This window comes from Vulpes lagopus, chromosome 17 (assembly GCF_018345385.1).
Source record: "Vulpes lagopus strain Blue_001 chromosome 17, ASM1834538v1, whole genome shotgun sequence".
Lineage (NCBI taxonomy): Eukaryota > Metazoa > Chordata > Mammalia > Carnivora > Canidae > Vulpes > Vulpes lagopus.
The window spans coordinates 36,908,104-36,926,847 of NC_054840.1; the positions used below are offsets into that span (position 1 = coordinate 36,908,104).

An 18,744-nucleotide genomic window follows, 5' to 3' on the forward strand; every position below is an offset into this window, starting at 1 on the left:
TGGGACCCTCACCGGGTGTACTTCTCTCCTGGAACCCACTTATACTAAAGGATAAAGACAAGGGGTGGATTTCTAAACAGAAGGTTCTATGACATGGGAGAGGGGCAGTTAAGTCAGTATCTGCAAAGTTAAGCAGCTCTTATTTTTTCATTGGGATAATAACGCTTTTCACTTCTCATTTCTTTTTTAATGAGTTGATCTCCAGTCTTGTTTTGTTTGTTTTCCTTTGGGAAAATTGCCTCCTGTTTTTTGGAATAGGGAGAAAAATGACTAAGAAGTGAATGAATGAATGAATGAATGAGTGCATGAATAACTAATAGAGGACTTCGTGACCCTGAAAGGAACAGTAAGGGGAAGAGTTTGTCTGAAAGAGGGCCTGAGCAATTGGGAAAATGGAGTTGCTATTTACAGGGAGGGAGAATCCTGGGGAAGGAGCAGGGCAGGGCAGGACATGAATCCAGGGCTCAGTCCTGGGCATCAAAGACTTGTGTTGGTATCTTACACATCCAAGCAGTGGAGCTTCACAGAGGAAGGGCATGCAGGAATCCAGGCTTTGTGGAGGAGCTGGGCGTGGAGTCATGATCTGGAACAGCCAGCACATGGGCAGTATTTAAACCCACTGGATGGGATGAGCTCACCTAAGAAATGAGTGTAAAAAGAAAAGACTGTGAACCTTCTGAGGGGATATGTCTGAAACTTCAAAACCTCAGCCCTTACTGTTGCTGTGGAGTAGAAGCTTTTTACTCTGCCAAATATAATTCCTTCTCCCTTTTCCCAGGATGTCCAAAGGGGCCAGAACACCCCAAAGCTCCCAAGTCCTGTTAGCAGAGAAGGGCTACTGGGATCTTAATGGCAATGGGCATTTAAATGCCTTTTCTCCTTTTCAGCTTTTGGTTTTTATTTTTTTACCAAATTCCCTTTCATTTTGAGGGTCTGCCACTGTCACTTGAGAGAGACAAGGGGATTTTAATTCCTGCATGCTAACGTAATAGTTAAAAGAAAAGCACTCTTCCCTGAGTTCTTACCATCCTTGCTGAATACCTCGTAATAGGTGTGAACAGAGCGTTGATGGGAGAAGGAGATGAGCACAGAGAGGGAGGAGGGTCATGGAAGTTATCACATTAAAAAGAATTCCAGGGATACCATTATTAGGGACACCTCAGGGGCTCAGTGGTTGAGCATCTGCCTTCTGGTCAGGTAATGATCCTGGGGTCCCAGGATCAAGTCCTGCATCGGGCTCCCCACAGGTAACCTGCTTCTCCCTCTGCCTGTGTCTCTGACTCTCTCTCTGTGTCTCACATGAATAAATAAACTCTTTTTGAAAAAAAAAGATACCATTATTAACCCCCAGAAATGGTTTATAATTAATACAACTTTCAGACATTTGGGGGATAGTGTATGGTTGTGCTGGATTTTTCCTGTCTGCAGAAGTGCTTCCTCATCCATGTCAGGACCACTTGTAAGCAATACATTGACCAGGGGAAAAACACAGAAAGGAGAAAAGACCTTGTCCAAAATCAGCCTTTTCCATACACTGTTTAACTGTACACTTGATTAAAGTGCCAATGTCAAAAATTATCACTAAAAAGTGTAATTCTTCTCGCCTCGTGACAGGGAAGAGTCAAGTTTGCTCTTCAGTGAGCATATAAATCAATTATGCTTGTGCATTAAAAAGAAACAGCTTTGCAACTAGAATGTTAATTAAAATTGATTGTGTTACACAAACATCTTGGTATGCTTAATGAGCCAGAGCATAGTTTTGATAGAGCAGGAAGGATAAATGGTTATAATTAAGAGCTTTTGGCCAACCATTACTTTACCTCATGATATTTCTTGTTCCCTGGGATAAGAGGTACATCCATTTGAATGCCAGTGTACTATGAACTTGAGCACTGGACAGCCACAGGTTTGAGCCACTCATGGTCTGAATCTCAGGTTGTGACATAATATTCTATATACCCAATCATATCAGCTACCAATACAGATAATTTTGTCTTCCTTTCCAATGTGATGCCTTTTATTGCAACTTCTTGCCTAATTTCCCTGACTAATAACTGCAGCATAATTTCAATAGAAGTAGCCACGACACGTGTACATTCTTGTTCATGATCTCAGGAGGAAAACACTCAATATTTTATCATGAAATATAATGTGACCTGTGGATTTTTTTCATATGTGCCTTTATTAGGATCAAGGAAATCCCCTTTTAATCTTAGTTTGTTGAGTGCCTTTATAATAAAAGGGTGTCAGATTCTACAGCTATTGAGATGATCAGGTGGGTTTCTTTTTATTAATGTAGTGTATTATACATTAGTTGATTTTCAGATATTAAACCAACCTTGCATTTCTCAGATAGGTCCCACTTTGTCATATTATATAATCTTTTATATATGTGACTAGATTTGGTTTCCTAATACTTTGTCAAGGTTCTTATATCTATATTTATAGGAGATGTTCGTCTCAGTTTTATTTTCTTGTGATATCTTTGTCTGGTGTTGGTATGAGGGTGATACTGGCCTTATATAATCAGTTAGGAACTATTCTATCCTTTTCATTTTCTGGAAGAGTTTGTGAAAAAGTAGTAGAAATTCTTCTTTACCTGTTTTGTAGAATTCACCAGTGAAGCCATTTGTGTGTGAGCTTCTCTTTGCAAGTAATTTTTGGTTTGGGTTTTATTTCAATTTCTGATTCAATCTCTTTTATAGGTCTATTCAGATTTTCTGTTTCTTCCTGAGTCATGTCTGATAGTTTGTCATTGCTTACTTTTTTTAGTATTTAAATTCAATTTAGTTAAGATATAGTGTAGTATTAGTTTCAGGGGTAGAATTTAGTGATTCATCAGTTGCATATAACACCCAGTGCTCATCAAGCACATCATATGCCCTCCTTAATGCTCATTACCCAGGTACCCCATCTCCCCACTCGCCACCCCTCCAGCAACCCTCAGTTTGTTTGCTATAGATAAGAGGCTCTTATGCTTTGCCTCCCTTTCTGTTTGTATCTTGTTTTATTTTTCCTTCCTTCCCCTATGTTCATCTTTTTTGTTTCTTAAACTCCACATATGAGTGAAATCATATGGTATTTTTCTTTCTCTGACTGATTTATTTCACTTAGCATAATACTCTCTAGTTCCATCCAAGTTGTTGCAAATGGCAAGATTTCATTTTTCTGATGGCTGAGTAATATTCCACTGTGTGTGTGTGAATATATATATATATATATATATATATATCACACACACACCATATTTTCTTTGTTCATCCATCAGTTGATGGACATTTGGGCTCTTTTCATAACTATCTTACACTGTTGGTGGGAATGCAAATGAGTGTAGCCACTCTGGAACACAGTATGGAAGTTCCTCAAAAAGTTAAAAATAGAATAACCCTATGACCCAGCAATTGCACTACTATTTACCCAAAGGACACAAAAATATTGATTTTTGACACATGCACTATGCATTGACACATGCACTATGATGTTTATAGCTGCATTATCAACAGCACAAGGGATGCATTTTATTTTTTTTTTTTGAGATTTTATTTATTTCCGAGAGAGAGAGCACAAGTCCAAGGAAGAGGGAGAGGGAGAAGCAGGCTCCCCACTGAGCAGGGACCAAATGCGCCCCCTGCCCCCCACGCACCAGGACCCTGGGATCATGACCTGAGCTGAAGGCAGATGCTTAACTGACTGAGCCACCCAGGCACCCCCAAGGGATGCATTTTAAATACAAAAGACATTTGGGATGGAACTTGAAGGATAGAAAATATGTATAATCTAAACAACATGAGAAGGCTACTGCACATGTAGTAATAGCAAAGTAGAGATGAGGGAAAGGAGTATTAATAGAGACACAGACATTGAATAATGAAAGGGCAGATCATCAGAAAGCATAGAATTATGAAATGTGCAGAATGCTTAAAACAGCTATGACATACATAAAAGGAAAAAATGTTAAAATCAAAGAGTTTGATAAATCTGTAGTCATAATTAGACTTTTAATATCCCTTTTACAAACCTTACCATATAAATAAGTATATAGCAAATATGAGAAAGATTATTTACTTCTTGAAACTGACATTCCCAGAACATGAACCCAGCTGTAAAATACATGTGATTTTAAACTGCACGTGGAACATGGCCAAAATATATGCCAGGCCATAAAAGCATCTTGACAAATTTGAAAAGATTGAAATAAATTTGAAAAGATAAAAAAAAAATCTTACACTGTGATACTGAACCATACCACAATCAAAATAGAAATGAGGAAGAACAAAATATCTAAAGTATCCCCAGATATTTCAGTATTAGACTATATATACCTTTGAATAACTCTGAGCCAAAAAATCATGAGAGAAATTAGAAAATATCTTAGACATCAAAATATAACCTACCCAAAGGTGTGGAATAGCTTAAATTAGTAGCTTAAAGCACTAATTTAGAGAGAAATTTGTAGCTTTAGGATGCTTATATTAGAAAAGAAGAAAGGGTTAAAACTTGTCTAAGTTTTGACTTAGGAAGCCAGAAAAAGATGAGCAAATCAAGTATATGGGAATAAATACTAAAGATGGAATACATCTATAAAATAGAAAACAATACAGAAAATTAATAAAACACAAGCAGGTTCTCTGAAAAAGTTAAAAAATCCCCCCCCCCAAAAAAAAGAAAAAAAGAAAAAGTTTAAAAATTCCTAAACCACTACTAGCAAGATTGATCAAGAAAGAGATAATAATCACAGAGCACCCAGTCTAATGACATGAGGAATAAAAGAGGATTCACTGTAGACATTGCTGGGATAAATATGGAATATTAAAAATTACTCCAGACCAAAAAGATTTACAATTTACATAAAATGGGTAAATTCTTTGAAAACAACCCTACCCAAGTGGACTTGTAATGAGATAGAAAATTTTAATGGGTGTTTATTGAATTTATTAGATTTGTTTTTTTAAACCTTCTTACAAAGAAAACCTCCTATTGTGGTGATTTCTTTGTGAATTCTATGGAGAATTTTAAGAAAATAAAAAGGAAGGATTTGGTCAAATATTGCCAAATTGCATAATTGTGAGTGGATAAAAATGTCCTATCCATGAAAAGAGGCTCAAAGATTGAGGCTAAAACCAAAGGCCACCTCTGTATTAGGTACAGGAGATTTCCAAAATTAAAAGACAAGGAGATTTCCAAAATTAAAAGACAAGAAAGGTTGAAAATAAAGGATGGAAAACAGCTATTCTGGGAAACAGCTTACAGGAAAAAGAAAGCTGTGGGAATAAAATTTTCTGACGACATGGAATCAAGTGGAAGATATTCAGCACAAGAAAAAGAAAGCCTTGTAACAATGGTACAGTCACCAAGAAAACTTAATAGTCATAATTCTTCGGTTACTCCAGCATCTCTTTGAAATAAATAAAGAGAAACTATTAGATTGTTCAGATATATTGACAAACCCACAAGCCTCACCGGAAATAATAATGCATTCTAAAATTGACAGACCAAATTGAACCATTAAGTCAGCCCACCGGGAACTTGACTAACTCATCCGGCTCTCACAATAGACATATTTAGGGAATATGCTTTGTTACCAGTGAAAGGAAATACATAACATTTTTAGAAATCTATAAGCTATAATAGAAGTAGATTGTGTTCATCACACCCTAGAAGAAAAGTAAATTGTCAAAGTAGAAATAATAGAAACCGCACTCTCTGATAAAATCTAATGAAATTAGAAATAGCAGGGACAGACCAAAATAATCTCCTTGTGGAATTTATAAATTAGACTTCTGAATAACTTTTCTATTAAAAGGAAATGGAAATTGAAATTAGAGGCTTTTTGGAGAAGAACGACAGTAAGTAACTACAAATCAAAAGCTATAGGATTAAAAAAAAAAAAAAAAGCTATAGGATTTGGCTAAAGCAGTAGTTATAGGAACATTTATGCCCTTAAATGCATTTATTAGAAAATGCAAAAGATTGGCAATAAATAGCTGTCAAGGAAAAAGTAATATAAGTTTGTGTAAAGAAGGAGGAAGCAATTGTTAAAATTTAAATCAGAAACTAATTATATAGAAAACTATCAGAAAGCATAGACCTTAATAATAAACCAAAAGCTCATTCACTGTGAAGATCAACAAACATGAACAGCTTCAAAAGTCTGATACAGAGAGAAAAGGAAAAAGAACATTAAAATCAAGAAAATTATGCTTCAAAAATGGAGACTTTTGAAATTAAAAAAGAATATTATGTAGAATATTTTACATCTGAAAATCTAAATGAAACAGTTTTCTAGGAAAATTATCAAGATTGACTGAAGGAATAGAGACAGTAAACAAGGTAGAAATGTGACTTGTCTACTCCAAAAAACAGAATCTGGGTCAGGAATACAACTGAAAGGGCGTAAGTCCTGACCACACCACCTAATAGAGATATGACTTAGACAATTATATCAGCTTCTCTGGGCCACTGTTTCTCCTTGGTAAAACGAGGTAATGATAGTAACTACTATCCATGACTTTTATGATGATTTAGTGGTTTATACATGTAAAGCCTTTAGAACAGTACTTGGCAGAAAGTAAATAATCTATCTTCTTATCATCACCATCTTGTATCATCATGTCATCACCAGGATCATCATCATGATCACCATCATGGTCACACCATTAATGTCATCACCATCACCCGTCACCATCATCACCAACATTATCACCATCACTATCATCAGCTGACGTTTACCAAACCTTCTAGAAGAGATCATTTATGTGTTATTTAAACAGTTTCTGACCAAAGAAAAAGATGTAATGTTTCTGAACTCAGCCTTATGAAGCTGACATTACCTTGAAATCAGAAAGGAACCAGGTCAGCACAGAATCAAAGAAAGCCCATTGGAGCCTCTCCTGTAAAGATGGATGTGAAAGATGGCAAACCCAAATTCAGCAGATGAGTTACTGTGTCCCTCTTCAGTCACAGGAGTGCCAAGGGGCCTCCATTCTTCTGAGGTGCTGTTTCACACTCCCCTCCCACCACACTGCCTGGCTAAGCAGGAGGCTCCCAGATAATGTGTTGGGGAGACGCGAGACTGGTGGCTTCTGACCAAGGATGGGCTGAGGACTGGAGTGCTGTCTGAAAGCAAGATATTCTTGGAGGGGTGGAGGGGGGCATGTAAGGACATAGGGTGCGTACCCCTCCTGCGCTGTAAGCAGCTCAAAACAAGTACATCTTACTTGTCTCTGTCATTACAGCCTTGTATGGGACTAGATATATTTGGTGTATATACATCCTTCTATTACAGACTTAACTGTTACTCAAAAAAATGTGAACAGATGTCATTATCTGGCCAGGTATTTGAAATCACTGTGCATCACCTTAGGAGACAGCTCAGTGCCCAGGGCGTCATCGAGTCAGGCTCAGGTTTTGGTTTGAAGTCAAACTTTTGTTGAGTGTTCCTAATAGAGGAGGTATTTGAGAGTGTGAGCTGAGTGGAGCCTTCCCATCATGATGGCAATGGGGGTGGGGGGGTTGCTCTGTTCACTGGTTATCTGCTTTGTTTCCTTCCCTGTAGGCTCACAGCTGTGCACACGCATTTCTGAATTGCTTCTGAGCCTTCTGTGCATCGATATTCAGAGTGTTGATGCTCTGTTCTCTGTACCAGTCCTTCTGTCTCCTCAGTATCTCTGGCCAAACTCATTGACTGGAGGGTCTCTTGCAGTCTGAGACACCACCTGATGTCTCCTTAGATGTCTCATTTGAATTTCAGCTTTGATTATTCATTGTGGTTTGGCTCTTTTAATACCCCTGAACACTTCTATTCTTGGATTAAATGAGGTTTTAAAGAGGCTTTGAACTTTTTAATGATTTAAAGGATGTCTCTAGACACCTGAGTGGTTCCGTTGGTTAGGCATCCACTTCTCGATTTCGGCTCGGGTCATGGTATCAGGGACGTGAGATCGAGCCCTGCATTGGGCTCTGTGCTCAGTGGGGAATCTGCTTGGGATTCATATTCATATTCTCACTCTCTCTCAAATAAATAAATAAATAAATAAATAAATAAATAAATAAATAAATATTTAAAAAATAAAAATAAAAAAGGATGTCTCAAAGAGCCATACAATTCTTATAAATGCTCTTATCTACCTTCAACCTGTCAGTAGGAGAATTGTAACTTAATTTTTCACGTGATCATAGGAAGAAGTTTGCATGTTCATCAGCTTGGGGTAAGAATGGTCCCTGAAATCTTTAGGGAACCTCAGTAAACATTTAGCTGCATGATTGCTGAGAGAAGGTGAATCTGGCTGGATTGTACTGGGGAGGGTAAGGACTTAGTGTCTCCCTAAGTGAGCAGATGTAAGGAAGGGCCAGGAGGTCTTCAAGGGCAGCAGCTGCCAGGACATCAGTGGCAGGGAAGGGGCCATGTGCAGGCATCGAAGTGCTAGTTGCATAGGAGAGTCAGAAAAAGATTATTTTGCTTTCACAATGACCTGGTACTTGTAGGGCAATTTTGGGGAACCAGCAAGTTGACCAGACACAGTCGTGGACACATTGTTCTATGAACGTATTGTTGGTTTTAGCTCCATTTTCATTTCTCAAAAACTGAATGAGGAAAGAAGTCCTCATTAAATTAAGTCCTAATTAAGCTCAAAGTATTACTGATGGCTTTCCAGGATAATGGAAACTACCCCCACACTAACCTGTTCCTTTTTGTTTCCGGATAGAACATCGATTCTGGGGATCTCCTTTGGAGCTGCATTTCTCCTGCTCGCCTTTATCCTTTTCATCTGCTTTGCTGGACAGCTTTTGGTAGGTACTTCAAATTCGGAACTTACTTGAAAACTGTGCTCTTTGAGTGAAAACTGTTTTTTTGCTGGATACAGGGGAGCTTGTTGATTTACCCTTTTAAGAGCTACAGGTCCCGGTAAAGCAACATGCACCCTTCATGTCAGCAGCCCAGAATATCAACTGAGGCGGATTGTGCACAGCTAAGACACTAGTTTGAAGATTATTTCAAGTGTTGTATGTCACACCATAAACCTATATTCGTGTTTATTTATTTCTGTCATCACGTTGTATCCTCTCTGACTTTTCAGAGTATTTATAGCAGTAAGCACTAGTATAATAGGAGGCTTTTCACATACAAGGGAATTGAAATTTAAACCAATATGTCTTTTATATCCACTCTCAAGACAAAATTTTGGAACATATGAAAATAGCAAATGTAAAAATACATTTGGTGAGTGTTTTAATTTAAACCAATCACTGCAAGCTGTTATGGTTCAAGTGCTAGTTCAGGATGTAAGAATCAAATCTAAGTATTCTTGAGTCAAAGCAAGTAACTCCATGAGAACATCATAAGGAAGCCAACAATGAGATGGAAGTCCAAAAAGATAGTCAGTGCTTTATCTTGTTCACTGGAGATGTGTGGAAACAAGAGAGGTCACCCTGAGCCAGCTCTCAAGCATCAGGTACAGACTAGTCTGATGGGTTGAAATCTTTTTGCCAAAAAACATTAAGATTTCAGTGTATGTCTCTGCCTCTCAACAACGGATGCTCTATACCATCTCTGCTGTGTACCTTTGCAAATTAATGTGGGGTTTGTTTGCTATATCATAATTTAGACGTTTCAAATTGGACTGGAAACTCTTCCAAAACTGGCACTGTGGTTTCAGATTTCCTGGAATGCACACACGGCATCTCAGGTTTCTTAAAAATCCCCTGAAAAACTATAGGGTATAAATATTGCCCCTTGGGAATCAGTGTCAAATTTCTAAAATACTTAATATACAAAGAAGTCTGGTTTTCCATGTTCACATGTTCCTTAGGTGGAAAAACACATGGGCTCCACTCTGTTTTCCTGGCCCTCAGAAAGCTTCTGCAGCCCCCTTCTCAGGTTTTCAGAAAAGGAGCTATCCTTTGTGGGGTCCCACTGGAAACCCAAGTCCTGTTCAGCTGACGGCAGCTTCTACCATTGTGTCTAACGGGCCCCATTTCTCATTTTCTGTTCCGAGGAATCCAGTCTTCAGGGTGGGGGAAACAGTATATTTTTAAGGTTTCAAGCTGACTTTTTCTTTCCACTAAATTGCTATCGAAAAGAAACAGAGAAGTGGGCGCTGGAAAGAGAATCTCCAGAGCAACTTTGCTGCCTTTGAGAGAATGCTTTTGTCTTATGTAATATCTCTCCTCTCAGCCTGGATAGAATCCCACCAACCTGCCAGGGCTCCTCGTCTCTCCCAGGCCCATCCTCTGGTGCTTCCGGGCCGTCAGGATCCCACACCCACGATGCCTGCTTCTTCCCCTTTCCAGGGGCTTCCTAAGACCCTGACACCCACACACCAGATGCAAGGGAGTCTGTAACTCTGTGTTGTCTCAAAGCACAAATTTCAGTGCTGGGAATGAATTGGTGCCTGCCTCCCCCTCAAAAGAAGCCTGGATTTTGCCAAAGTGGTCAGGAAGACTAGGCTTGAGGACGTCTTTCTTTCTTTTTTTAAATATTTTATTTATTTATTCATGAGAGACACAGAGAGAGAGGCAGAGACACAGGCAGAGGGAGAAGCAGGCTCCCTGCGGGGAACCCAATGCCGGACTCAGTCCCGGGGATTCCGGTATCACACCCTGAGCCACAGGTAGATGCTCAACCATTGAGCCACCCAGGTGTCCTTAAGGACAGCTTTCTTTCTGAACTTGAATTGGTAGGATCAGTGAATGAGGCTCCCTCCATCCCCACCAGTGGCCAGCTGTAATCCTTGGTCGAGAGGTAACTCTGGTAAAATTCAAAAAGGAACTCTTCTCATTCCTATAAGAGGTTCTTTGTACTGTGTAAACAATTCTGTAAGGACTTTTTTCTAACCATCAATATCCAACAAATGAAGGCACAACCAGTCTAAAAAGGCTTTCAATGTGCTTTCTATTCTGTCCTCCAAATTCAGTCAAAAGTGAACATGTGTCACAGATAATCCTAGCGGTCATGGAGAAGAATCCTGACATCCTAACTGCTCATTCCCTGACCTCTTGAAACCCTACCAATTATATGAAGTGTTACCATGTTTTGCATTTCTCTTTGGATTAAATACTGAGTTTATGAAAGAGTACTTAATATCCCTGAAACATTGATATCCTTCATATCCTTCCATTACCATATGTTAACGTAAATGCCAGAGGCAACACTGTGGTAATCTTGCTGGTACTAAACTCCCTGCAGGAAGAATTCAAGTAACATTCTTTGATAAAGGAGGTTGAGAAAACGTAACCCTGGGATCCCTGGGTGGCTCAGTGGTTGAGCGTCTGCCTTTGTCCAGGGCATGATCCTGAAGTCCCAGGATCGAGTACCACATCTCTGGCTCCCCGCAAAGAGCCTGCTTCTCCCTCTGCCTGTGTCTCTGCCTCTCCCTGTACCTCTCATGAATAAATAAATAAAATCTTTAAAAAGAGAGAGAGAGAGAAAAGATAACTCTAAGATTTTCTTTTCAAGAGCTTGACTTTTGTCCCATTGTGTTGCACAAAAAGGATCTGCTACTACCTGGACATTTGGTACAGCGGGGTTTGATAAAAAAAAAGTAGAGACACGTTAAGATGGGCAAAAAATAAGAGTGATCATGAAATGCAGGGTTGTTTTTTTGTTTTGTTTTGTTTTCCTTTTGATAGAAAAATCAGACAGATACTTGTTCAGTCTGATAAAAAAAAGTCTGGGAACTTACTTGTTACCACTGTTCCTATTACGAGAAGCCCAGAGCGCACCCCTCTCTGCCCCTCGCTCCCGCCCTCACTGCACTAGTGGCTCCCCAGCACTACCTCTGCCGCCTGTTGCCTACTTCACTCTGTGGGTGGGTCCTGCAACTGCTTGCCTTCTAGAACCTTTCTCAGAAGCCCACCAGCCCCTGCAGTGGGCGCTTCTGTGAGTGCTGTGGGACTTAGGATCTGTGCCATATAATTTAGCACTTGATTATGTAACAACTTAGTTGACTCCCCCTCTTTTTTTTTTTTATTTTTCTGGTGAGTGTGACTGTTGTTTCCCCTACATAGAGTAGTTTTTTTCAGAGATAAGAATTGTTTCCCACACTGACTTTTGTCTCCCAGTGAATCCAGCAGAATGCTGCCCACAGGAATGCATGTAATAGCATGCGTGGGGGCACCTGGGTGGCTCAGTGGTTGAGCGTCTGCCTTTAGCTCAGGTCAGGATCCCAGGGTCCTGGGATTGGGTCCTGCATTGGGCTTCCTGCAGGGAGCCTGCTTCTCCCTCTGCCTGTGTCTCTGCCTCTCTCTGTGTCTCTCATGAATAAGTAAATAAAATCTTTAAAAAACAAACAAACAAATCCGGGGATTCCCGGGTGGCTCAGCGGTTCGGAGCCTGCCTTTGGCCCAGGGCATGGTCCTGGAGGCCCAGGATCGAGTCCCGCATCAGGGTCCTGGCATGGAGTCTGCTTCTCCCTTTGCCTGTGTCTCTGCCTCTCTCTCTCTCTCTCTCTCTCTCTCTATGTCTATCATGAATGAATAAATAAATAAAATAAAATAAAATAAGCATGCACGAAGGAAGCACTACTGGACTAAAGGCATCTCGGTGAGGCTCCCCTCCACTGTGTGCGCTCATCCAGCTCCACACAGCCCCTCCGCGGCCTCCCCAGCACCACCACCCGGCTAGTTAGGCGTCCCCGAGTGCCACAGGGATCTTCCCTTCTCCAGGTGGCCTGGCGTGGGCACAGGTTCTGCAGGTAGATGGATGTGTGAAGCACTGGTGAGTGGGTGACCATCTTCTTGCCACAGTGAAATGCCTTCTCACCCATGCTTCGATTCTTTGATTCTGATGTGCTTTGAGTTGTCTTCTCAGTTGGAAATAACCTCCCGGCCTTCCCAAACCAATTTGGCAGAGCCCATCTTTGTCACCAACTTCCCTCATACCTGCTGGCGGGTTTCTCATCGTATATTATTTTTTGTGATCCTTTAGATGGAAAGATCACCAGCGAGTTCGCTTCAGCCCTGTTGTGTTCATTGTAGTACTTCCAGCACTTGAAATACAAGATAAATATTTAATCTCCTTAAGCTTGAAGGAACGTTGGGTTGCACCCAAAGGCAGCCTCTTGGCACTGCTGTGCAGAAAATGTCTTGCCCTCATTCTCACCCGGGTTGACTTTTTCTTAGCGTGTGGCTCTGAATTCAGCCCCAGCCACCAACCCCTGCTGCCAGCACTGCCGGGCTCCTGGCCACTGGCACCCTGGCCTCTCCTGGGTCCCCACTTGTCAGATCTCCACAGGCACCGCCGTGTCAGCGCCTTCATGAGGTACTTGCGTCTACAGCAGATGCCGGTTAGCATTTCAGATTTGTAAAACTTGAGAGCAGACAGGGAACCCAGAAATAACCTTGTCCAGCCCCACATTTTGTGGACGAGAGATGCCAAACTCTGGAGGTACCACGTGCTTCAGCAAATTTCCACTCCAGTCACTTAGAGGAAAAGTTTTCCTCCATGATAAAGAATGATCGTGATAAAGATCCTCCATGATAAAGAAGGACTTGTAATCTGATTTCTTGATGGTGGAAGTGAAGACTTTGGAGCAGGACCACCAGTTTGAGTGCTGTAAGACCAGCAAAGGTTTCCCTTTCTTGGGTAAGAACCTTCAGAATCCGTGCAAAGGTCCTGTGACAGGCAGGATCCCCACAAATAGCTCTGCGTCTAATCTCATCTCAGTTTACAAATAACTGTATTATATCAAAAATGATTTGCTCTGCTAGGCCTTTTATGTATTGTGGCTCATCTCATGAGAGCCCTTGGAGGAAATGCCCTTTGCAGTTAGTGAAATGGGTGCTCACAGATGGTACACATCTGGCCCTGTAGTGTATAGCAAGGAGGTTGGAATCAATCCCCAGGACTCTTATGACTAATTGGAAGGTGCCAGTCTGTGTGTGGAGAGTCACCAGCAGGTGACCACATTCATGGTCGTGGGCATACCTGGCATGGATGTTGCCTTGCAGTGACGGCTAAGTATCCACTGGTCAAAATCACAGAGGTAAGTCAAGACCACCTCACAGAGAGCCACATTTGTATTTCCCTCTGGTCTAGTTTTGATAGACATTATTCAACTTTTGGCCCAATTTATTTAAAACTGGATTCTGGGGAAAGTACAGCTTCATTTTAAAAGAAATTTGATAAGGGACGCCTGGGTGGCTAAGCGGTTGAGCATCTGCCTTTGGCTCAGGGTGTGATCCCGGGATCCTGGGATCAAGTCCCACATCAGGCTCCCTGCAGGGAGCCTGCTTTTCCCTCTGCCTGTGTCTCTGCCTCTCTCTGTATGTCTCTCATGAATAAATAAATAAAATCTTAAAAAAAAAAAAGGACATTTGGTAAGATGGGGAGGGGAAAGTTAATTTACAAGTGGATTTAGACTCTAAAATATTCTAGTAAGAAAGCACCTTTCATAATAATACTTTGCAAAATGTCTTCACATATATGAGAATCCTTCAAATAAGAAAATATATTATTTTACTTGATGACCAAAGCACTCTAGTTCATCTAAGTAGGAACTAAAATGGAGAATAAGTTTACGTTTTCATTACAGGGGGCAATAAAAGTAATAATGCTTGTCATTATAATATGAGTAATAATAAGTACAGAATTATGGCCAGATTGAATACCAGACTACCTGAGTGGATGAACATCTCTGGAACAAATACAAGAGTGACTCTAACCAAAATACCACAAAGAAAACCACCCCCAAAAGTGTCTCTTAGAACAGGGATGCCAGATACAGCAAATGAAAATGCTAGCACGCATCAGAAGAGACTTCTCAGTGTTTGCCCCCTGTTGTGTGTAGCAGAGATTATGTGATGCCAGCCCAGTGACCCTGTTCCCGGCAGGGATGAAGTCTGTCCTGTAGAAGGACATAGTGTGTAGGTCACACACTGGCTGATAGAAAAGCTCTCTACCCTACAGGAGTTTCTTCCCTTGAAGTCTATTTTCTCCAATATCAGTATTATTCTGAAGCTTTTTGTGTTTCGTACTTTCGCAGACTTCTTTTTTTCCTTCTTTGTATTTGACTTTTCCTTGTCAGTATGTGGGTTTTAGGTGTGTCTCTGGTTTAAAAAAATCCAGTTGCAAGTTATTTCCTCTGATCTAACAGTCTCTGTCAAGTATACTTGTCAAGTATAACACGCTTACGTGCATTATAATTACTATGACAGTCTTATTTTGCTTTTTCTTTTTTATTCCAGCATGTATCTCCATTGCTTCTTTTTTTTTTTTTTTTTTTTTTTTTTTTTTTTTTTTTTTTTTTTTTTCCATTGCTTCTATATATTTTTCCTCCTCTTCTGTGTCCCCTTGGATCCATGGAATTTATTTGTTCTCTTTTATTCCCTATAGTGACTTGGAAGTTATGCATCCTAGTATTTTCTTTTGACTGATTAACTTAAAATGTGTAATGTACACAAAACTGACAGAGCTCATCAATGGCTCCATCTTATTGTTGAAGAATACTGTACTCCAAATCTGATGTTCTTGTTCCATCTTCCATTCCATTCCTGAGTATGAAAGATGGAATAAGATGATCAGATTCTTGATCTGTCATTATGCTGAAGAAGGTAAGATGAGAGCTGGGTAAATAGCCTATAAAACAGCACAGAAAGATAAAGAGTTTGGGTTAAATTTTTCTAAATTTAAACTGCTCTTGTTATTCATTGTTTTCATTGTTGTCATCATTTTTGTTTATCCATTTCTCACTTTTCTTCCTGAATATATCATTCCTTCCTCCAGGACTCCATCTCCACATTCCCAAAGGATTGTTCCTTTTCTAACCCTTTGTTTTAAATTTTTTTCTTTATTTAAATTCAATTTGCCAACATATAGTATAACATCCAGTGCTTATCACATCATGTGCCCTCCTTAATGCCCATCACTCAGTTACCCCATCCCCCCCCATGTCCCCTCCTGTTACCCTCAGTTTGTTTCCCAGAGTTAAGAGTCTCTCATGGTTTGTCTCCCTCTCTGATTTCTTCCCATTCAGTTTTCCCTATTTCCCTTATGGTCCCTTGCACTATTTCCTATATTCCATGTATGAGTGAAACCATATGATAATTGTGTTTCTCTGATTGACTATTTCACTCGGCATAATACCCTTTAGTTCCATCCATGTCAATGTAAATGGTAGGTATGCATCCTTTCTGATGGCTGAGTAATATTCCATCGTATATCTAGACCACATCTTCTCTATCCATTGATCTGTCAAAGGACATTGTGGCTCCTTCCACAGTTTGGCTATTGTGGACATTGCTGCTGTGAACATTGGGGTGCAGGTGTCCTGGCATTTCACTACATCCTTATATTTGGAGTAAATCCCCAGCAGTGCAGTTGCTGGGTCGTAGGGTAGCTCTATATTTTTAACTCTTTGAGGAACCTCCAAACCTCCAAACCTCTGGAGCAAGAGTGGCTTCACCAGTTCACATTCCCACCAGCAGTGCAAGAGGGTTCCCCTTTCTCCACATCCTCTCCAACATCTGTTGTTTCCTGTCTTATTAATTTTAGCCATTCTGACTGGTGTAAAGTGGTATCTCTTTGTGGTTTTGATTTATACTTCCCTGATGACAAGGGATGTTGAGCATTTTTTCATGTGTCTGTTGGCCATGTATAGGTTTTCTTTGGAAAAATGTTCATGTCTTCTGCCCACTTCTTGACTAGATTGTTTTTTGGGTATTGAGTTTGATAAGTTCTTTATAGATCTTGGATACTAGCCCTGTATCTGATATGTCATTTTCAAATATCTTCTCTCATTCCATAGGTTGCCTTTTAGTTTCGTTGACTGTTTCATTCTTTTTTAATCCTTTCAATGAGAGCCTGTGCATCATGTACTCAGCGTTTGTATTTAAAAACTGGTCTGTTCTTTCCTTATTGAGAATGAGTTTGTGATAATTTTTCTAATACTGTGAAAACTTTAGTCCATATTTTCCATATTAACATATCAAGGAGAAATCTATAGTCTAATTGCTGTTTCTTGGTAGGTAATATATCTTCTCTCTGGTTGTTTTATAGATTAGCTCTTAGTCGTGGGCCAGCGATTTCTGGTGTTGAGGTACAGCTTTACTTTCATTTCCCGTTTGAGAGTCAGGATGTCTCATTAGCCACAGAGCTCGTTTTTTGCTCCAGGTCCACAAAGCTGTTTCTCCGCAGCTCCATGTATTTTGCTCTTTCCTGGTCTTTCTGTTTTCTTTTTCCTCAAACTTTCGTTACAAGTGTATTGGTTCTTTTTATTATCCTTTCTGTGACTCCAGATTCCTTTAGTGGTTTTTCATCCCTGTCTTTCTGTGCTGCTTTAGGAGGTATTTCCTCAGAGCCATCCTACCCTCTTCAGCATAACTACTGTGTTTTTCAGCATCTATATTTTCGTTTTCATCCCTTGGGAGTCTTTGTGGATAGTTTTTAAAATACATCTGATATTTTCTCTTAAATGCTCATTCATTATTACTCTAATCCACCTTTGATTATTTTAATCTTATTTTGCAGGCTGTTTCAAATTGATATGATACGTGAAGATCCTGTGGTGCTAATTCTACCTTCTGTTGTGTCTGTTGTTTCTTCCTCTTATGGCCTGTTGTCCTATGTACTTCATAATTTCTTTTTTATTTTGAGGTCATGTTCAGTGGGATTTGTCCTCCATCAGCTAGCAGGAACTCCAAGGACTTTCTCTGGTCTTTGACTCAATAACCCCTCAATTTGAGGTTCACATTATGGAGCATATAACATTTCAAACCCATCACTCGTATTTAGAATTAGAATTTATCATTGGAAGTTTGTTGATACTTCCCTGAACTAGTGCATGGAGCTTTTCTAGACTCTACATGGCGGGAACAGTCTCCTGAGGCTTCTGGGATTTTGTTTGTTTATGTTTTTTTGTTGTTGTTGTTGTTGAAGTATAATTAACATACAGTGTTGTATTAATTTTGGGTGTACTATATAATGATTCAACAATTCTCTACCCTAGTCAGTGCTCATATGATCCAGTCATTCCAATACCAATACCCAGAGTAAATGAAAATAATTACTTGAAAAGAGATATGCACCCTGAGGCTTCTGGTTTTATTCAGGGATCTTGGTCTCAGCTGCCCATCCTTTGCAAGACCAAGGCAACATTTTCTTTCCTCCTATGGGCATCAAAAGCCCACCCTCCAGGTGTTATAGCTTGCATCCAGTTCTAGAACACTTCTAGGCCAACCTCACATCTTCAGTCCCTTTAGCAGTGAGCACCTGTGTTTCTGGCTGCTGGAAATTTCCCTTTGATTCCATGGTTAAGATAAAGAACATGTTGAGCAAGTATTTGTTGAGTCCCTGCTCTTTGCTCAACACTGTGCTGCTTTGGGAATACAAAGATGGGTATGATATGGTCACCATCCTCAACCAACTCTCCTTGTGGCCAGAGATAACACAATGTGGACAGGCTGTGAGTGCCACACAGTGGATGGATGGCTGAGGAATGTAGTTCACTCAGGGCTTATGGAAGAAACATGTTGATTTTGTAAAATATGATTGATGGAAATAAAGAAGCCTTTCTGCCGGAAATTCAAGTACAATTAAAGAATCAAAGTACACATGGCAGTCTCTGTAGCACTAAATGTTACAAGTAATTATTCCTGCAGCTTGTTGCTGCCATTCAAAAAGACAGTCCTTGGGGAATTAAAATGCCAAACTAGATGTTCCTTCAGGCAAATACACAAAAATGCATATTTATGTGATAAACTTAAATGTTTTTTCAGACAAGATTTTAAGATGAGTTTTGTTTTTCTAAT

General features: G+C 40.0%; 1 protein-coding gene across 2 annotated transcripts in view; it reads left to right on the top strand.

The window, feature by feature from the left end:
• The window catches only part of ADCY2 (adenylate cyclase 2), a 387,405-nt gene that overhangs the window by 301,775 nt on the left and 66,886 nt on the right, over nt 1–18,744 (top strand). For both annotated transcript variants that reach the window (XR_005984284.1, XM_041731928.1), the window contains exon 15: nt 8,706–8,790. Coding sequence is in view for 1 of the 2 variants with exons in the window: in XM_041731928.1 (XP_041587862.1) it covers nt 8,706–8,790 (85 nt within the window). In the remaining variant the exon portion in view is untranslated. The remainder of the gene's footprint in view (nt 1–8,705; nt 8,791–18,744) is intronic.